We start from the raw sequence: 20,512 nt of genomic DNA on the forward strand, positions 1-20,512 counted from the left end.
GCACCAGTCCGCATGCCGATACTGTAAGAGGGGGTCTGCAAATGTTATGCTGAAGTGATACTAAATAGTAGAGCCTCACAGAAATCACATAGCTTCTAATTCAGTCTACCGGGCTCTAAAGTTCATCCCCCCACCCCACCCCAAACACACACACTGATAATCAGTTATGTGACACTGAGCAGGTTACTTGGCCTCTCTGACATTTTGTTTGCCTGTGAATCAAATAGAGGTTCTGTTATTGTTCTGCTCAGCTCACCCAGACGGGTTTTGAAGACCAGATGCGAGACCGCATATAGAGTGTGGAAATGGATAGGGTTCCTCTGGTATAAACAGTGTCATCAGAGTAGGGAGCAAGGATTCTTCTCAAGCCTCCTGGTTTTAATCTATGGGTAGTCCTGCTCCCACTGACAGCCTAGATCTTGGACTTGTCTTTGGCCTGGGTGGGTATATCCTGCCTGGTCTTTCTTCTGCAGGTTCATCCCTGCCTCAGACAGATGCCCCTGGTTTCCTATCCACGTCACTGCGCATGCACACACACGGCTCTTTTTTCACATTCGGACTCTGGTCTGGCCTCTGCCTGACATGTTAGTCCTGGTTTGGCTTACCCTTCCTTTCCCACACAGCATTTGTGATGAGCTAAATCTTAAGTATGGACGGAAGTTTCGGACACAAGACACTTCCGGATGTCAGGGCTTTGTGGCACATTATAGGAAAGATTATTAGAATGGGGCCCTAATGAACCAGAAAAGAAGATGACCCCTTAGTTTGCTAGGGTTGGTGTAACAAACTCCTTTTCTCATAGTTCTAGAGGCTGGAAGTAAAAAAAATCAAGGTGTTCGCAGGATCACACACTCTCTGAAGGTTCTAGAGGAGGACTCCTTCGTTGGCTCTTGTAGCTTCTCATGGTTGCAGGCAATTCTTGGCATTGCTTCTCTTGTAGCTGCATCATTATAACTTTTGTCTCCATCTTCACACGGCCATCACCCCCCCTGTGTGTCTGTGTCTGCATTTTCCCTCTTCTTATAAGGACACCAGTCATTGGATTAGGGCCCGACTTAATCAGTATGAGCTCATTTTAACTTGATTATATCAGCAAAGACCCTATTTCCAAATAAGGTCATGTTCACAGGTTCTGAGGGTTAGGACTTCAATGTATCTTTAAGGGGGACGCGGTTCAACCTACAACAGAAGGTATCATGGGGAAGGAGGAATACTATCCTCCTAGCTTTTCTGTGTTCATCTTATTCCTGCTGTTTTATTATTTTTTTAAAGTTTTTTTTTAAAGATTTTGTTTGTTTATTTGACACACACAGAGAGAGAGCACAAGTAGGCAGAGAAGCTGGCAGAGAGAGAGGGGGAAACAGGCTACCCGCTGAGCAGAGAGTCCGATGCGGTCCTAGCTTATGGGGGCCTCCATCCCAAGACCCTGAGATCATGACTTAACCCACTGAGCCACTCAGGTGCCCCATTCCTGCTGTTTTAAACCCACATTTTCAAGGTTCTGCTTCATCCTGTACTCAGAAGTGCAGTAGGGCTGCTATCTATTCATGGATTTCCACTTCTGGATCTTTCTTCCCTTCTCCCTGGGCCCCAGATTTGAGAAGCCACTGAGCAAGTCAGAACTGTGTTTGTTGTCTCCAATGGACAGAAGTTGCTCTCCATTCTTCCCTCCTTCCTTTAGTGATAGAACCCCTAATTTTAGCTGGGCACATGGTCTTGCTAAGACATTGCAGCTTTCTGGCAGACATAGGTGTGACTATGTGATTAAGTTCTAGCTGATTGAGGTATAGAGCTTCCAGGTTTGCCATTAAAGGGAAAGGGCATATCTTCCACATCCAATCTTCCCCTTTGCACTGGCTGGAATGCAGGTGTGATGGTAGGAACTGAAGCAGCCACCTTAGGTCATGAGACGGCAACTATGTTTTACAGGTGGCAGAAGAACCAGATAGGAGGAGGCGCCTAGGTGTTCAACAGTGTGGAGTCACCATGTCCACCATGGATTGCTTCTGTTTAAGACTCTTACATGAAAGAAAAATAAACTCCTATCTTATTTAAGTGAGAGTTATTTTAGTCTTTTTTTTTTTTAAACAGCAGCCAAATCAAACAAACTCATCAATGAAGGGATAATAAAAGGGTATAAATGAATGGGGATCTGCTGACCTTCTGTGATGAATGACAGAAGTAGGTGACAAAGCTGCCTTGCTTTAGTACTTCTTAGGGCATCCCTGATCTCTGGAAATTGGTATCTCTATAGAGTTAGAATTCATGTGGCACTCGACACTACCAAGTCTGTCTCTTTGATGTTGATTCGCACGGGAACAATTATCAATGAGTGTATTTATTTTCCAAGGCTGCTGCAACAAGTTGCCACTATCTTTGTGGCTTAAAACAACAGGAATTTATTCTCTCATGATTTTGGAAGCCAGAAGTCTGAAAGCGAGGTATCAACAGAACAGGCTCCTTCCGGAGGCTCTGAGGAGGAGTCTGTCCCATGCCCCTTTCCTAGCTTCTCGTGGCTCTGGAAATTTTTAGCATTCCTTGGCTTGGAGACATATCTCACTCCAATCTCTACCTCTGTCCTCACTTTCTTCCTGTGTCCATGCGTGTCTCTTTTCTGTCTCTTATAGGGACACACGTCATTGGATTTGGAGCCTATCCTAATCCAGGATAACATCATCTCAAGACCCTTAATTGTATCTGCAAAGAACCTTAATCCAAATAAGACCACATTCTGAGATTCCAGGTTAACATATATTTGGGGACTACCATTTGACCCAATATAGTGAGAGACACTTGTAAATCCTTTAACTGAGAGTTCTGGTCTTGAAGATTAACATCCACTCTAGTCACCCCTCAGAAAGGGCTGTTCTCTCCAGAATCTCTTAGACTTTGTGGGAGGCAGAATTCTGAGAACTCCCAAGGACCCCCGTCCTTGTCTAATTCCCTCTGCTTAAATGTGGGTGGGACCTATAATTTGCTTCTAAGAAATAATAATATGGCAAAGGTGATGGGATATCACTCCTGTGATTAGGTAGTATTACATGGCAGAGGTGAAAGGACTTTAAAGATGTAATTAAGGTCCTTAATCAATTTATTTAGGTTAATTAAAAAGCAGATTATCCTGGGTGGGCCTGACCTAATCAGGCAAGCCCTTTAAAAGAAGGTCAGAGGTCAGAGATGGAAGACATCAGAAAGATACTCTGGCTGTCCTCGAGGAAGCTAGCCACCTGATTTCCACAAGTGCAAGGAAGTGGATCCTGCCAACAATCACGTGAATTGGAAGAGGACACTGAGCATCAGAGGAGACTGTGGCCCTGGCTGACATCTTCACTATAGCCTGGTGAGACCCTGAACAGAAGATCCAGCTCCCCCATACACAGACTCTTGAGACATGGAAACTGTGAGGTAATAAATATATGTTGTGCTAAGCTGTTAAGTTTGTAGCAATTTATTACACAACAATAGAAAACAAATGCAGATTCACTGCACAATTCTGCCCAAGGCTGTTCTTTCTAATAGTCCTTCTCTGGTGGTGTTTTGTTTTGTTTTTTATTTACTTAAGCAGTCTCTACCTGCAACAAGGAGCTCAAACTCATGACTCTGAGATCAACAGCTGCACACTCCACTGACTGAGCCAGCCAGGTGCCCTTCTCTGGTGGTGTTTTTAAATGTTTCCCATCAGAAACCAAAATCCAGTGGAACCACAAGCTCGGGAAAGATCCCATGACCATATGGTTTACTATTCTTCCAAAGGTCTTCCGGAGACTCTTGCTTGGGTATCTGAGGAACAGGGTCTTATAGATTTTGTGTTTGATGAAGGCCTGAGGTAACAACCAGTCATTCTCCGATTCCTTGGCCCACACATACCTTTTTAAGAAAACGAGGAGCTAAAAGTTCAAAAGCGATTTATTTCTGAGTTGCTAGTGAGGAACCACCCTTTTTTACCACAAAAACACAGCAAACATCGTTTCCAAAATCTCTTCAGCAAGAACCAAGAAATGTTGCTTCCACTGTTGGTATTCCCAGAAGGGAGAAGGGATGGGTCACTCCTTCCCAGGGAAGAGAGAAGTGGGAACAGGAGAGCTTTGCAGCAGCTCCGTGCCACCCACAGTGTCTCTGGTTTCTCACCAGTCACTGGATCACATGAGTGAACCCTTCCTCCCAAGCCTCCCCCGGGCCCAAGTCTGAACCTAATTGATGTTGGAACATTCTCCCAGAACCACAGGGAAGGAGACGGGGGAACTAAGGGAAGACACTTAGGCAGCTGCTTTTCCAATGGAGAAATTCCTACCATTCTTGGGGAAGAAGAAACATATAGAGCTGATGGTGAATTTTACTGCTCCAGCAACCTCAAGATCCTGAACCTAGCTGAGTGATGGCTTCCTCTCATTTTTGAGGGAGGAACTAGTTTTTTTTTTTTTTTTAAAGATTTATTTAAGAGCAGGAGCGAGAGAGTGTGCTTGAGCAGGGGAGGGGCAGAGGGTGAGGGAGAGAGAGAATCTCAAGCAGAATCCCCACTGAGTGTGGAGCCCAATGGACAGACTGATGGACGGACAGATGGATAGGATACAAGGCTCGATCCTAGGACCCTGAGATCATGACTTGAGCCGAGATCAAGAGTCAGATGCTTAACTGACTGAGCCACCCAGATGCCCCGGGAAGAACTAGTCCTAAGAACAAACTAGTTCTTACTCCTAATCCACTCTCATGCTCATCTCCTTGGTAGTGTTGCTGGCTAGCTGGTATCAACCTGGTTGGTCTGCCATTGGACTGCTGACCTCATGAAATGAAAAACCCATTTAAATTTTGCCTTTGCTGTCCTTTAACATTTTTTGCAAGTTGTTGTATTGAAAAATTCTTTAAAAAGCAAGAGATAGAAAAGTTGCACAAAAATAAGTGGAACTTATTACTGATGCGTAAGATGTTGTTTCAATTAAGTGGATATTTTTCAGGATTGCCCTTGCTTGCCAGCATCTCCCTTAATGCTTGGTCTAGTGCCTGGTATTTTTAGGGGGGACATGTGGCAAGTCTACCCATTAGCCACTGCCATAGCTCAGGCCCTCATCCCTTCTTAACCAAATGAACTAAAGTAGTTTCCACTTGGCCTGCCGAGTTCTGGCTACCCTCCAATTCATCCTCCATAAGACCCCAGAGAGATTCTTCTAAAATATAAATCTGACAATGTTATTTATTCCATTTCTTAAAATCATTCAATGGCTTTCTAAAGCATTTGGGGTGAGATTTGGAGCCCTCTATACAGAGTGTGGCATTAAATGGATAGTGCCTACCTTCCTTACCTGATTTCTCACCACTCTCCTCCTCCATACACTATTATTCCAACCACACTTAGATTTACTAATGAACTCATTTTCTTCTTTATCTTTGTGTCTTCACACAGACTGTAGCCTCTGTCCTCCATCTAAACACAGATTGTACACTGTTTTCATCCACTCATCCATCCATCTCAGCAGTAATAGTGAGAAGAGTCTCTAGAGATATCACAAGATAAAAAGGATACAGTTTTCCAAGGAGTTGAAGGTAGGGTATAAGAGAAAAAGAAAGATGTCAGGGATGAGACCACAATTTTTGGCCTGACCACCTGGCAGAATGGACTTGCCATTGACCAAAATGGGGGGTAGGACAAGGGAAGTGAGATATGAAACTATGAGTTAGTTTTTGGACACAATAAATTTGAAAAGTCTATTAATTATTTGTTGGAACATCAATAGGCATGTGGATTTCCAAATCTGTAGGTTAGAAGGAAAGTTGGATCTGGAAATATAAAGTTGACAGATGGATATTTAAGCTCATGGGAGTGAAATGAGCTCACCTGCATGGTGACCATAGACAGAGAAGAGAAAAATTCAGAATGTATTAAATCAATTTAATACATTCTGAATACACAACCTTAAATTTACACAATGTTGGCTATATGTCAGTTAGATCTCAATAGAGTTGGAAAAAATAAAACAACTTCAGGCATTAAAAAAAAAAAAAAAAAGAATACTGAGGATCAAGCCCTGGAGCATTCTAACATTTAGAGGTCAGAAATAGAAGGGACCAGAAAAGGCAACTGAGGAGCAGCAGCAGAGGGATGAAAGCAGAAGCCACAGTAAGTAGCATCCTGGATGCTGTGGGAAGAAAGTGTTTCAAGGAGTAAGAGGCCTGTTGTGTCATATGCTGCTGACATTTCAAATAGGAGGACCAAGAATGCACCATTGTCACGTTGGACCTCGATGAGAGCTGCTTTGATGGCGTGGAGGTGATGGAGTGGGCGCAAGAGAACTTGGGAAATGAAGAAGTGGAGATAGAAAATATAAAACAGTCTCTCCATAGCTGCTGTTCTGAAGAGGATCAGAGAAATATGGTGGGTGGATGATCTCCTTGTCATCTTAATTAATCTGGGTACCTATTTCCCAGAATTCTTGTTAGATTCTGGGTTAGAGTTGACCAAAAGAGGAGAAACCTGCCAAAGATGTGAGAGGCAGAAGAGAAATGGCCCCCACTTAATACCGCAGGGACTACAGAGTGAGAACAGAAAGCACACGTGTTAGGGGAGGCTGCTTGTCTTCAGACTCTCCTCCGTGCCAGGCCCCGAGCAGGTGCTCTGCTTCCAGAGTGCGGGCTCTGCCGACTGTGGGATGCCACACCACTGGGGACTTGGCTGCATACCCTCAGATGTGGAGCTGTGCAGAAGCCCTATTTTCCCATAGACCCCTCCACGCATCACCCCTTCTGAGTCCCAATTCTGCAAATGATGTGTCTGGCTTCTCAGATTTCCCTGGAGGCTCTGATTTGTCCACCAGGGGAGTTTCAGACAGCCTGACAAAGGATTTTTCTTTCAATCTCCAACTCCCTTCCCGGGACCTTCCTTTCCCTGGGTCCTCTTGCAATTGTGTGAGGTCTAATTCCCACAATACCCACATCGCTCACAGCAGTTCTGCTTCTCTGGTTGAACCCTGACTGACTCATGGGGTCACAGCTGGAGAGGGGAGGGGAGGTCACCAGAGCGGTGTTTGTTTTTAAGATGGGGGTTCCGCTGCCTGTTTGTACGCCCGAGAGAATGTTCTAGGGAAGAGGGGTGATTGGCGATGGAGGAGAGGAAGGACAAGTGCAGGACAGTGTAGCCAGGACCCAGGCAACAAAGGCAGAGGGTGGACTGAGATGGGGCCCAGAAGAGGGGGGCTCAAGCACCCCACTAAGAGACAAGAGAGTAGGTGGGTACTTAGTTCAGTAGATGGGCAGCTGTGATGGGCGCCCATGAAACCCTCTTCTGACAGCTTTTCCTGTCTCTGTGAAACAAGTACCCTCAGTAGTGTGGGAGGAAGTATGGGGCTGTTGGAGAAGAGAGGGAAAGGGGTGATAAAATTGTGAAAATTTATCTTTTTTGGATGCCCAGCCTGTGTACCTCTTTCCAGAAGAAAGTCTTCCTTTTCAGACTCTCGTTGGAAGGCAGCGCCCACCTGCCCTAACTGAGGGGGTCATGACCTGACCCGCTCTCCTCCCACCCCTTAGCTAGAGCTTTGGGGGCGGGGCGCGGGATCACGTGAGTGGGATCAGCCAATCAGACGCGGACTTCCTGGTCCCTGGGCCTTCGGAGATGCGAGTTGCGATGGAAGGACCGTGGAGGGTCCGGATCCACCGCAGTAGCTGTGGCAGCGAAGACCCATGTCTGGGACCTGCAGTGGCAGCCGGCCTTCGGGTGGCCAAGCAGAGGACTGTGAAGGTGGGGTCAGTCACTGCGTCCTCTGATGTTCAGCGGTAGGATCCCCACCTGCTTCCTCTCGTGGTCTGATGGCAGCGGTGGGTCCTGCTCCCAAATCTCCAGCCTCCCTATCGCTGACGCGAGCTACCATGGATCTTTTCTATAAATTCCTCTTATACACGAACCAGCTAGAGCCCGTTTCTGTGGCTTGCCACCAAGTACCTTAACGGATACTGACCGGAATCAGAGACTTGAGCCAACGAACGGACATTCTTCTTTTCCGATTTCTCTTCACAGGCAGTTGACGTCATTTTGGGGGTTTCCTCCGTGGCGGGCCCAGTAGCTTCTGAGAGCTTTAGGATCCTTTGCATACAGCTCTCTGACTAGAGAGTAATGGACAGCTCTTCTCTGCCAGCTCCAGCAGGACTCCAAGAGCCCAGGCTTGAGCCACGTGCCTCCTCTCCCAGGAAGCGCTGTCACTCAGGATTCGAGGACCAAAGCTGCGGAGAGGGTTGGGGCCTGCTACCAGAAAGAGTAGGAAAGGGGTTTCTGGGTGGACTTGGAGAAAAATCACTATCTTCCACCTTTTGGAAGCTCATCAGCCCATATTTTTCTCCAAACATGTAATTTTAAGAATGGTCAAAACTAACAGAATGCAGTGTTTCTGCATGCAAGTAAAAACTTGCTCTCTCCTCCCAAAAGGAACAACCCAAACTCACATCCAACATCCGGCTCTGAGTTAGGATCTCTGGGTGAGGTGAATTATCTTCATTTGAAAGCGGCTACTCATAATACTGCAGCTTATGGACTGAAGCGGAATTTAACTATTCCCTAATATATTCAGTGTTCAGTGCTGGAAGGGAAAAGGCTATGAAGGCCATCTAGAGAAGCAGGGAAGGGGAGCAACATACAGTGATCACTGGTCCAGAGCACATACCACGTTTATGTGGACAGGGACAGAAGGAGCAACCATTTGTTTGATCCGCGTTCCTAGCAATGGAATGAACTCTTTGGATCAGTTATAAGGACACCCCTCTCTCCCAGCTCTTTATGATTTTTCTTTACCCTTTGTCCTCCTTGACTGAGCCTGAGGGGTCTATGGGAAAATTTCCCCATGAGGATTACTCCACTTTAGCAGGCAACTTCTGTGACCATGGTTACTAGAACCTGAAGATTGGGGTCTTGCAATTTCCTGTGGGAGGGGGGAGCCCTTTAAAAACTAGTCTGTTCAAATGTTAGTTTGAACTTCCCAAATACTCTGTTATAAACTCTAGACTCAAAACTTCCTTGGATATTGATATGGTGGTTTCTGTCTCTTGGTAGCCTGAGGGGCATGCTCTTTTCCATAATAAACCGCACACAATTCTATATTATTTGTTGATCCCCATTTAAAAATGCATAGGGGCTCCTAGGTGGCACAGTCAGTTAAACATTGGACTCTTGGTTTGGGCTCAGGTTGTGATCTCAAGGTTATGAGGTTGAGGCCCATGTCAGGCTCATGCACACACTCGCTCTCTCTCAAAATAAATAAATAAATCTTAAATAAAATGCATACACTGAGGTGGAGAGAGTTTAAACCACTTACCTAAGGGTATGTAAGTGTTAAGGGGGAAAGCTGAGATGGAAAGCCAGATCTGCCTAGCTCTTCTGTCTGCTCTACTATGAGGCTCTAGTTGACAGTCGGGGGGCAGGGTTGGCGGGTCTTATGTCTGAGTGCTGTGGCCAAGAGGGAAGGTAGATAAGAGCTGAAGGAACTATTCCAGGGACTCTCAGGGTTACAGACATGGACTGACTGCTCTGGTAGGTGAGAGTTTATGGCTTTGAAAGCTTTAGGAGAATGGGTCCTCGGCATTCACACTGGTGTCCTGTAGTTGTCAGAGTGGTCACTGGTCCCTGTGGCAATAGGGAAATGCTGGACCCAAGTGATGTCCTATGAAATAGATGTGGGCGAGGGGTTGACTGCACGGGGTGAATGTGAAAGAACGTTCCCCAAAGTCACACAGAGCACCCTGAGAATGGTCAAGAACAATTGGGGAAGATTAAGATCAGCTAGTGGTACATACTGTGTAGGAAAAGGCAGGTTATTCTAATTCATTGAGCCATGTCTGTACCTGGGCTGCTGAGAGAAGCGAACATGGGGCCATAAACACTCCACTTCAGTTATCAGCTCCCAGACAGAGCCTCTGGCACGAGCCAGCCAACTCCTCCAGGGTGACCGCCCTCCTGCGGTCACACTCCATAGCCTTGGGGTCATCCAAAGAGCACCTTCCCTGCATCCCATGGCTGCTGAGACAGCAACGGGGACCCTGGAAGTTTAACGGATTTAGAAGTACAAGGACAACACATATAAAAATAGGCATTAAAACAGGTGGTTTTTTAAGACTTCAGAATGGATGATGCAGTGAACCCTTGCTGACCGCTTTCCTAGCATCTCTTCCCCGCCCATTCCCGTTTTTAAGAACACTAGAGATTTCTTTTAAAGAAACCTTCTGTCCCCTCTCTCTTGTGTGGTCTGGGAGGGATCCACCACAGCCTCAGCTCTAGGCGGTTGGTTTAAACCCACTAGAGTATCCCATCCTCCCCCACGATCAGGTCAGAGATGGGCCAGTGACTCACTGCAGCCAAGAGAAGGGAAAAAGGAGACTGAGGGCTTCAGAGAAGGAAACGTCCTTGTTCGTCCAGGGACCTAAGAGAAGAGGTGCTCTCCCTTCCTCTGGATTGTAAGGATATAATGTCTGGAAAGGCTGAGGCCATTTTAAAAAACATAAACACAGTATTTGAATGGGAGATTTATGTGTTTGGTTTAACATTTCCCAAGTACAAAATGGCGTACAATGAAAAGCAGGTTAGTCTTTCTCCCTGTCCTTATCCATCAACCACCCATTTCTACTCTCCAGAGGCAGTCACAGTTACCTGCTCCTGGTATGTATCCTTCCAGAGATTTTCCATGCATATACATGCAAATGTATTTTTTATTCTCCCCACACCCTCTCCCCAAATGTTCCTCCACTTTGCTCTCTATTCTGTACCTCCCTGGTTTTTACTTAAGGTAGTATCTTGGAGATTTTTCCACAAAGGTACACAGAGGGCTACTTTTTAAAAACATTTTTTTAATTTTTAAAATTTCTTTTCGGTGTACCAGAATTCATTGTTTATGCATCACACCCAGCGCCCCATGCAATACATGCCCTCCATAATACCCACCACCAGGCTCACCCAACTTCCCATCCCCCACCCCTTCAAAACCCTCAGATTGTTTTTCAGAGTCCATAGTCTCTCATGGTTCATCTCCCCCTCCAATTTCCCTCAACTCCTTTCTCCTCTCCATCCCCCCATGTCAGAGGGCTACTTTTAACAGCTGCATAGAATTCTATTATATGGATGTTCCATTATTTTTTTTTAAAGATTTTATTTATTTATTTGACACACAGAGAGAGATCACAAGTAGACAGAGAGGTAGACGGAGAGAGAGAGGCTTTGGAAGCTCACTGAGCAGAGAGCCTGATGTGGGGCTCGATCTCAGGACCCTGAGACCATGACCTGGGCCAAAGGCAGAGTCTTAACCCACTGAGCCACCCAGGCACCCCTATGGATGTCCCATTATTAATTCAAACATGCCTTTAGTAATTGGCATTGTTTCTTTACAAATAGGACTGCTCTGTAAACTTCTTTCAAATGTGTATCATATTGCTACATTCACTTTTGCTCCTGTGCCCAGAGTCAGCTGGAGAACCAAACTGAAGCATCTAGAAGAGCAGAGTCAAGGAAATCACAGGGAATGAAGCCGGAGCCCTGGCGACACACTGACACTCTGGACTGAACTGTGATCGAAGTCGGATATATGGTGGGCTGCCCAGTTACAGAGCAAATAAGTGATCTCTCTTGCTCAGGCTAGTTTGGGTTGGGTTTTTTATTACTTGTAATGGAAACAGTTCTGTTTGGCACACATGTTAGAATTCTCACAACTGAAATGTGAAGTGAAAAATGTGTGATGACAATGACATGTACATTTTGATTTCAATTGTCTTAAAATATAAACATCACAGAAGAGAAACTGGAAGAGGGTAACACCAAAATGTTAAGTGTGGTTGTAGATTGTTTGTAGCAAATTGATGTTCTTCATTATAGTTGTTTCTTTTTAAAAAATATTTTATTTATTTATTTGACAGAGAGAGAGAATACAAGCAGGGGGGAGCAGGCAGAGGGAGAGGGAGAAGCAGGCTCCCCACGGAGCAGGGAGCCGGATGCTGGGCTCAATCCCAGGACCCTGGGATCATAATCTGAGACAAAGGCAGACAACCAACTGAGCCACCCAGGCACCTCTTCATTATAGTTTCTTGAGGTTTTAAAATTTTCTACAATAATAGGGATGATTTTCATAATCATTTGTCACAAGGCAGGTTCCCTGGAGGAACAGCCTGAGATAGGAATTTGGGGTTCATGATTTGCAGAGGGAGCACACTGTAGGAGGAGAATATAAGAAGTAGCATTGTGAAGGGGAAACGGGCTTTTCAAAGATGTGGTTCCAAGTCAAGTCTAGCCTTGAGCTGATTTAGGGGGTGGGCGGTGGAGTGCAAATTGAGCCAAGAGATACCCCAAGACAAGAGGCCTGGCCTTTTGCATGCCTGGGTTAGAGAGTCATTGGCTGCCCCCCGTTGGTGAGGGCGTAAACTGCAGGTGGTTTTTGGGTGAGCAACTCCCTGTCAGCGGAGGGCTACTCTCCAGAGAACTGGATTTGGAAGAGGAGCCTTATCTGCCAGCAGGGCAGGTAAAGGATATCTGTGTGAGACACCAACAGTGTCTACAACAATCACTTACAAAGTTATTTTTAAGAAATAAAAGAAGAAAGCAAATCGTAAGACTGATCCTACAGAGGCCGGCTCTTCGCGCCCTTGGTTTCTGCCATCTACGCTTGCTGCTGGGCCACCCATGAAATGGTTAACCAATGTAGAAGTCTTGGCTCTAGATCTGAGAGAAAATAAGAATGGGCTACAGAATTGAAGATTATCCTGTTTCTAAACATAGAGTCTTTATTTAAAATAACTATGGAAGGAAACAGTGCTTTCTTTCTATTCCTTTTAAAATCCGGGATCCTTAGCAAAACAAGAGTAGAAGCTTTTTAAATGTATTGCTCAACTTGGATTATTGCTGGGTCTGAGGTTTTCACTTCTGCACCTGGCTTCCGGGCAGCCTGCCTTGCCCTGTCTTCCAAGGGCTGCCTTGCTACTTTGGTCTGGGCAACAGGGGGGCCAGAGAAGGCAGTGAGTTAGAGAGAGGTGCTTGGGAATTCCAGGTCCTCCCCTCTCCTCTCCCATCTCTGTGCGCTCTCTCAGGGAATGGTCCTCAACTGCCGTGGAATATTCCCATAGCCTTTGGGGACCGCCACCATGGAGACTGGGAATTGTAGCGTTCTGTTGCTCTGGTGACCAGTTGTCCAGAGCTTCCGCATTGGATCTGCCAGGGTCCTGAAAAGAGGCAGGTCTGGCTGGGCCAGCCTCGGAGGAAGGCTTTGGAGCAGGAGCCCAGAACAGCCTAGGCTTGGCTGTACTTGTGTTTCAGTGATGACTACCCTTTCGGTGTTCATGGACGTGCCCCTAGCCCAGAAGCTAGAAGGCAGCTTGTTAAAGACCTACAAGCAAGACAGTTGTCCTAACAAGATTTTCCTGGCCTTTAGAGGTAGATACCTTGTGGTTTGGGAGTGTTATAAGACTTAGTACTCATATCCTGATTGCCTCTAGGAGGACAGTCTGCCCCTGCTGCAGAGGAACCTGGAGATGGTCGCGCCTCTGCAAGTGGAGAGCTCTGTTCTTGTTAACAGAATTGCCCTGTGGGAAAAGTACAAAAAATGCTCTGGGTCATTCTGTGCCCTTTGCCCTTAGCTGGGGGCTTCCAGGGGTTTGGTAAGAGCTACGTCTTCTCCTCCAGCTCCATGCTTCGGGGTCTGCATGGGCACTATATTTTCTTTAGCCTCTTCCTTCTCCCCACCCCTCCCCTTTTCTGTTCCTGAACTAAGAAGGGTACCCCAAAATGACTCTTCTGAAATTCAGCCAGCCCTTGCCACTGTGAAAGTTGGGGTTACCTTTGTTTAGTCTCATGGGTCTAGAACTCCCATGTGGTATGTCATATTTGCCCTTTAAAATGGCACAGACTGGGCGCCTGGGTGGCTCAGTGGGTTAAAGCCTCTGCCTTCGGCTCAGGTCATGGTCCCAGGGTCCTGGGATCGAGCCCCGCATCGGGCTCTCTGCTCAGCAGGGAGCCTGCTTCCTCCTCTCTCTCTGCCTGCCTCTCTGCCTGCTTGTGATCTCTGTCTGTCAAATAAATAAATAAAATCTTAAAAAAAAAATAAAAATAAAATGGCACAGACTTTAAAAAAAAAAGGCATGGCTTTAGCTGTCTACTTTAAAAAGACAAAAATTAGACATTCACTTCCAGCACATTGTTTTTATAAAGGGGAAGGAAAAAAAAAGAAAGTTGTCTTTTCCTAGACAACTTTCCAAAGCCCCAATAAAGCCAGGACCGATGAGTTGTTTGTGGGCTGTCTGCAGAGCCCAGACTCGGAGGCCCTGAGGTCGGCCGTCCAGAGCACCCCTGTGGCTTCCCTCACAGTCTGCCAGACCAGCAAAGGCCAGTCGTGGGTGTCTTCTGTGGTGCCCAAGATGCGCCTGCAGATCGCCCAGGATCCATCTCTGAACTACGAGTACCTACCGGTGAACGGCATGAGGTCATTCACTGAGGCGGCCTTGAAACTCCTCTTTGGAAAGCACAACCAAGTCATTGTGGAGAACAGGGTGAGAAGAAGGGCCCTTTGCTTACTTATCCAGACACAGGGAGTGGAGCTCTGGGGTTACACAGTCCTTAACCAGAAAGGGGTGTCTTGGAGGGCTCCCGGGCATTGACAGAGGGGGCTCTGAGACTCAGAGTCCGGAGACTATGTCAGTGGAGGACGGAGTCAGGATCCAAACCTGAAGCCACCATTCTTTGCATTACTCTGCTGATGTCCAAGCTCTTTCCAGAAAGGAATCACCTGGGTCTGAGGCAGGACTTCATCATTATTACTCTTTGAAAGAGTTATTTCTGTTTATTTTCTGCTGGCAGGTAGGGGGTGTGCACATTGTTGGTGACAATGGTGCCTTCCAACTTGGGGCCCAGTTCCTCAAAATCTGGCGTAAAGATTCTCAGATAGTTTACATTATTTCTTCTAAAAAAGGTGAGTTATTATGCAAAATGGGGATGACAGAAGATCCTTCCCTCCTGTTCCCGAGTCCCACCCCATTTGCCATCTTCACTCTCTGTCATGAGCAAGATGGCGGACAAGCCAAGTGTGCTTGTCCTTTTCCTGTTATCGTCCCACCTTCTGCCAGTGACCCTCAGACCCATTCCCTGACACGTCTGCCTCCATTTCCTCAGTACCAGCTGGAGGGGGGCTGTGTTCCCACAGAACCCTATGGACTCGTCTTCCAGGACATGGGCTTTACAGTTCGTGAATACTCCTTCTGGGACTCCAAGCAGCTGTGCATGGATGCCAACGTGCTCCTCAATGTGGCAGAGGTAGAGAGGCCCCACTCAGAAACTTCTCCTCAGACCTGATTACAGTTTTATTTGCCTTTTGTCCCCGCTGACCCCGTTGTCATGAAAGGCCTTTCCTAGGCTTGATTTTGCCTGGCCCTTTAGTAAGAACCAACATGGAGGACGACTCCTCCTCCACATGCCCTGATGCCACTCCCACTTGGTAGAGGAAGTGCCTGATGAGACGGTGTCTACCTGCAGCAGGCCCCACATGACTGTATCTTTGTGATTGGGAACATTTGTGACTGCAACTTGACACAAAGTCAGTGGGCAATGTTGATGGCTAACTTGAAGGTGAGCCCAACATCTGCCCAACTTCCTTCCCTCATGCCGTCTATCATCTCCTCCATCAACCTCATCCTTTTCCCATTCTCCTTTCTCCTACAGAACAAGCGGATATTCCTATTTTTTGACATTTCCAATCAAGGTTTATCCACCGGGGACCTGGAAAAAGATACTGGATTCTTACAGTACTTTGTGTCTCAAGGCTTTGAGTTCTTCTGCAGCCAGTCTCTGTCCAAGAATTTTGGCATCTATGGTATGGAATGGGCAGAAAGGAAAGGAAGACCTCATGCTGAAGTGGTCACTTAGCCATGGCACAAATGATGTGCTTGGTAACTCCTATCCTCTGGAGAAAGCCAGGGACTCCAGAGAGAGTACCATGGAGGCAGAAGGGAAGAGCATTGAGCTACAAGTCAGGCTTTGTGGTATCATCTCGGCTCAATTCCTAAAACTGGCTACTAAAACTGATTCTAGTTCTTTTTTTACATTTTATTTATTTATTTTGTTTGTTTAGAGAATGGGGAGAGGGAGAGAAAGAGAAACTCAAAGGGCTTGATCTCATGACCCTGAGATGATGACCTGAACTGAAATCAAGAGTCAGACATTTAACTGACTGAGCCACCTACATGCCCCAAGACTGACTCCAGTTAAATCATTTTGCCCCTTTGGGCTTCTGTTTTCTCACCTATAAGATGAGGGGGAGGGCTTAGTGATCTTTCAAGTGCTTTCCATCTTTGAGGCTCTTACTTATATCTACTTTTTCTGGAAGAAGAGCCTCTGGCCACTTCCTGGGGTCTGGATACAGGCTTGGCTGGGAAGGGGGGGGGCAGTGGTCCAACCCTCTCTTCTGCAAGGTTGGATGTAAAGTCACAAGAGAAGGCTCTGGTAACAGAGGACACTGAGGGGCTGTCTGTCCCAATGCTGCAGATGAAGGAGTAGGGATCCTGGTCGTGGTGGCACTCAACAACGAGCTCCTGCTCTGCGTCCTCTCCCAACTGATGAAACTCACTCAGGCCCTGTGGCTAAACCCTCCTACAACTGGTGCTCGCATTATCACCTCCATCCTCTGTAACCCTGCTCTTCAGGAAGAATGGTAAGGGTAAAGTATAGGGCGGAAAAGGATGGCAGAGCCTCTAGACGTATGTACAGACTTGCCCATTCACAAGATTCTTCCTGCTTAGTTGCCTCTTTGACTCCATTCATTTACCAACATTTGCTGAGGACTCATTGTGTATCAGCAGCAGGGGCTGTGCCCAAAGCTGCCTTACCTTGGGGGAGTGGGCCATGGGATGTTCTTCTCAGACACAGTCCAATGAATTATTTGAACTCTTCCAGGTTGGAGGAGATTAGGCAGCCTCAATCAAGGACTTGCAACTCTGGCAAAATCTGCCTATGAGCCTGCTTGGCTTGCTTAAATTAATATGGGCTGAAACTCCCGGGCTCCACTGGGACGCCCTCAGGCACTGTGCTTGGGGCTTTGGAAGGCAAGAAGAGTACAATGGCAGTGAGGAGGCTGACAGCAGGGAAACCTCATACTTTAATTTCCTGCTGTCTTTTCTTTGTCAGGAAGCAGAGTCTGAAAGGGCTTGTAGAGAACATCATGCTGATCAAGGAAAAGGTGAAGGAGAAGCTCCGACTCCTGGGAACGCCTGGCTCCTGGGATCACATCACAGACCAGAATGGGTCCCATAGCTATCTTGGACTCAATAGTAAGTGTCTAGGAGAGGGTAGCTCCCTCTTTTCTGACCTTGGGAGTGTTTGAGCATTAAACGTCACTGACTGGGTGACCAGTTCCTAGCTTCAGAGTTTGATTGGAGGGAAGATGAGTTGCTTTAAAGACCCTTCTGGATCCCTAGAAATGCTGACACTTCCTATCCCCTGTCATGCCCCCTGGGTTAGAGGGGAGTTAGTATCTCAGACCCTGGGATTATCATCAGTCCAACAGGTGGAATACCTGATCAAGAAAAAGCATATCTACCTCCCCAAGAACAGTCGGATCAACTTCACCTGTATCAATGCCCACAACATAGATTATATCACTCAGAGCATTAACGAGGCTGTCCTCTCCACCAAGGGCTTGGACTAATGTCTTCAGAAAATTGATGAGCCCTGGTTGGAATAAAAAGCTTTAGTCTTCGCAAAAATTCTGTGCTGATTATTCATTGTTGCAGTTCATTTCTCTCTTCCCACCTGTTTATGAAGCATTGGTCTGGCCTCAGCAAAGAGAGGTTAAAAAGGCCCAGAGAAGAAGGGAACGTCTATCTTCAATGATCATCTCATATTTATTGAACACTATATTAAGGTCCTGATCAGGTGCCTTAGTTTGTTTGGGCTGCTATACCAAAATACCAACCATTTAGTGTCTGGTGAAGGCCCTCCTCCTGGTTCATAAACAGCATTTTCTTATTTTTTTTTTAAAGATTTTGTTTATTTATTTGACAGACAGAGACCACAAGTAGGCTGAGAGGCAGGCAGAGAGAGAGGAGGAAGCAGGCCTCCTGCCAAGCAGAGAGCCCGATGCAGGGCTTGATCCCAGGATCCTAGGATCTCGATCCCAGGACCCTGGGATCATGACTTGAGCCGAAGGCAGAGGCTTAACCCACTGAGCCACCGAGGTGCCCTGATAAACAGCGTCTTCTAACTAGAACATCACATGGTATAAGAAGCAGGGGGTCTCCCTAGGGCTGCTTTCATAAGGGCACTAATACCATTCATGAGGTCTCTGCCTCCATGATCTAACCACATCCAAACACTATCACATTGGAGACTAGGGTTCAACATATGACTTTTGAGAGAACACAAACATTTAGATCATAGCATCTGGGTATCAAAGGGAAGGCAAAAAACCAGGTACAATCCAGTGCTTTTTCTCCAGAAGCTTATAGTTTGAGAGATGAGCCTTAGTCCTATGAAAGTTAAGCAACATTTCAAGGTTGAATATAATAAAAAGCCATATAGATTATATGAACAGTAAATATGTCAAGAATTTAGAGAAGAATAGCCTTAATGTGGGCCAGAACAGTTGGGAAAGATCTCACAAGGAACAACAAACTGGTTTGGGTATTGATGGATGGCTAGGAGTAGTGATAATAGGTAGAAGGGAGCTAGAAGTGTATCCCAGGCAGAGAGCAACCTGAGCAAGGGTCATTGGCATGATTGTAGAATCTGATTATTTATTGGGCATCTGCTAATATATAATCAAGCCACCAAGATACTAAAAGGTATGACAGTTGTTGTGCTTATGGTGCCCTCCACCCTAACTGGGGAGACTCAACTTACATGGTAAAAATGTAGTTAAGAATAAAAGGTAACATGGGACACCTGGGTGGTTCAGTGGTTTAAGCACCTGCCTTTGGCTCATGTCATGATCTCAGAGTCCTGGTAGGGAGCCCCATGTTGGGCTCCCTGCTTCATGGAGAGTCTGCTTCTCCCTCTCCCTCCCTCCAGAACTCCTGCTTGCTCGCTTGCTCGCTCTCTCTCTCTGATTCCATCTCTCTCTCAAATAAATAAATAAACAAAATCTTAAAAAATAAGAAGTGATGTGTAATATGTGTTAGATGAGTATGAGTAAATGGTTAACTCAGCAGGTCTTGCTCAAACTCTGTACAACTGAAAAGTCTTTGGGACCAGCCCTTGACTGGTTCCTGGGAAAGGAACTCTGAGCCCTTGGAGTATCCTGCTTGATAAAAGAGGCTTTGTATGCCAAAGATCTTGAGACATGTTTGACCTCTGGGGGCCAGAGACTGAGTGGTTAAGGTCAGTTACATGGACACTGCATACCTATATGATTGACCCCCAATAAAACTTTGGATCCCAGAGTTTTGGTATCCCTGATTGGCAACACTTTATACTCATATCACACATTGGTGCTGAATGGGGCTCTGTCTGTGCTGGGTTTAGCACAAGGATTTGGGCAAATACAATGCAAGCTTTCTTGTATTCCATGAAGACTGTTCTTACAGGGCATGCAGAAGTGATCAGCCTCATGGGGTTGGGCTCAGATCCCAAAGCCTGGGATCTGGCAAGACTAGTGGATTCCTGCCTGGAAGGTAAATAGTGGCTTTCCCATAGATTGTGATTCTTAGGCTAGGAGGCGGGGCCTCTGTCTACAGGTCTCATAATCGAGGAGGATTGCAAGCAAGTTCATGGAGCAAGTGGAGCGAGCTTACAGATGGATTTATCTTGAGTCCCTGTGTTTCCTCACCAATTGATGAAGATAGAATTTATTCATCCAGGTTTTCTCAATCTCTAGAACTCTTGCTTTTGGAACCCAAGCTACTGATCTGTGGACAATCCAAGCAGGTTCACTGAGAGTCGGGTGTGGGTATTTTGGCCCTGGTCCTAGTGGAGATCCCACTGACAGCCAGTATCAACAGTTAGACATGTGTTGATTCCAGCCTCCAACCTTCAAGCCATCCCAGCTGACTGAATGAAGCAGAGATAGAGATGAACCGTCCTGCTAAGCCCTTCCCTTATTACCAATCTAAGAACAAATGAAATGTTGTTATTGCTAAGAAATGACATTTTGGAGTGATTTATTACACAAATATAGCTATGTGGAACAAATATTTTGTCTTTTAATTCTGTCTTTATAGTTTCTTCTTCCATGTTTTTTTTCCCCCCTAATATTGTGATTTTTTAAAATTGAAGAACTGGGTCTTTTGTCCTGTGGGGTTTCCCACAGACTGAGTTTTGCTGATTCCATCCCATTACTATAATTTAACCATTCCTCTGTCTCCCTGTATTTCTTGAAAATAAGAATTTAAGATGAGAGGCTTGATCAGATTCAGGTTATTATTATTCCTTATCTTAGTAAGGTCACATCATTGATGGTGGTGGTATGTTTCATCAATAAACACATGATACTAGTTGTTTTTCTGTGATGTTAGTAGTTATTGATGATCATTGCCCAGCTCCATTAATTCATTAGTATTGCAGAATGGTGATATTCTCAGTCTA

General features: G+C 46.0%; 2 protein-coding genes and 1 long non-coding RNA gene across 9 annotated transcripts in view; 2 read left to right on the forward strand and 1 right to left on the reverse strand.

Moving 5' to 3' along the window:
• LOC309855283 overlaps window positions 1-7,497 on the reverse strand; it is a 9,466-nt gene extending 1,969 nt beyond the window's left edge. The window contains exon 1 of the long non-coding RNA XR_014306713.1: window positions 7,409-7,497. This is a non-coding gene — a long non-coding RNA (uncharacterized lncRNA). The remainder of the gene's footprint in view (window positions 1-7,408) is intronic.
• Window positions 1-11,827, forward strand: part of ADRB3 (adrenoceptor beta 3) — a 17,313-nt gene extending 5,486 nt beyond the window's left edge. Inside the window, exons 2-3 of one of the 3 annotated variants that reach the window (XR_014306704.1) lie at window positions 2,628-3,405; window positions 11,424-11,781. The gene's annotated coding sequence lies outside the window, so the exon portion shown is untranslated. Of the gene's footprint in view, window positions 1-2,627; window positions 3,406-5,398; window positions 5,483-6,379; window positions 7,762-11,423 lie in introns of those variants that run through there. The other 2 variants (XR_014306705.1, XR_014306706.1) reach the window with 2 other exon arrangements.
• A 24-nt stretch (window positions 11,828-11,851) lies between these two features.
• Window positions 11,852-20,147, forward strand: GOT1L1 (glutamic-oxaloacetic transaminase 1 like 1). 5 transcript variants are annotated; one of them, XM_082715435.1, is made up of 9 exons: window positions 11,852-13,381; window positions 14,312-14,493; window positions 14,801-14,912; window positions 15,144-15,253; window positions 15,473-15,565; window positions 15,659-15,809; window positions 16,481-16,646; window positions 17,120-17,262; window positions 17,491-18,303. In XM_082715435.1, exons 1-9 carry the CDS (start codon window positions 13,267-13,269, stop codon window positions 17,637-17,639), a joined length of 1,221 nt encoding a protein of 406 aa, XP_082571561.1. In that variant the 5' UTR covers window positions 11,852-13,266; the 3' UTR covers window positions 17,640-18,303. The 5 variants fall into 5 exon arrangements, with proteins under 5 accessions (XP_082571561.1, XP_082571559.1, XP_082571560.1 ...); XM_082715433.1 differs by having other exon boundaries at window positions 14,801-15,253; XM_082715434.1 differs by having other exon boundaries at window positions 15,473-15,809.
• Window positions 20,148-20,512: the final 365 nt, after the last annotated feature.

The sequence above is a fragment of the Mustela nivalis genome (genome assembly GCF_964662115.1).
Source record: "Mustela nivalis genome assembly, chromosome: 20".
Classification (NCBI taxonomy): Eukaryota; Metazoa; Chordata; class Mammalia; order Carnivora; family Mustelidae; genus Mustela; species Mustela nivalis.

Bases quoted from the DNA above. Each gene is read 5' to 3' on its own strand.
- GOT1L1 (XM_082715431.1), top strand. From the start codon at position 13,267: ATGACTACCCTTTCGGTGTTCATGGACGTGCCCCTAGCCCAGAAGCTA. The intron at 14,494-14,800 runs GTGAGAAGAAGG...TTCTGCTGGCAG, and splicing joins AAGTCATTGTGGAGAACAGG to GTAGGGGGTGTGCACATTGT. The intron at 17,263-17,490 runs GTAAGTGTCTAG...GATTATCATCAG, and splicing joins TAGCTATCTTGGACTCAATA to TCCAACAGGTGGAATACCTG.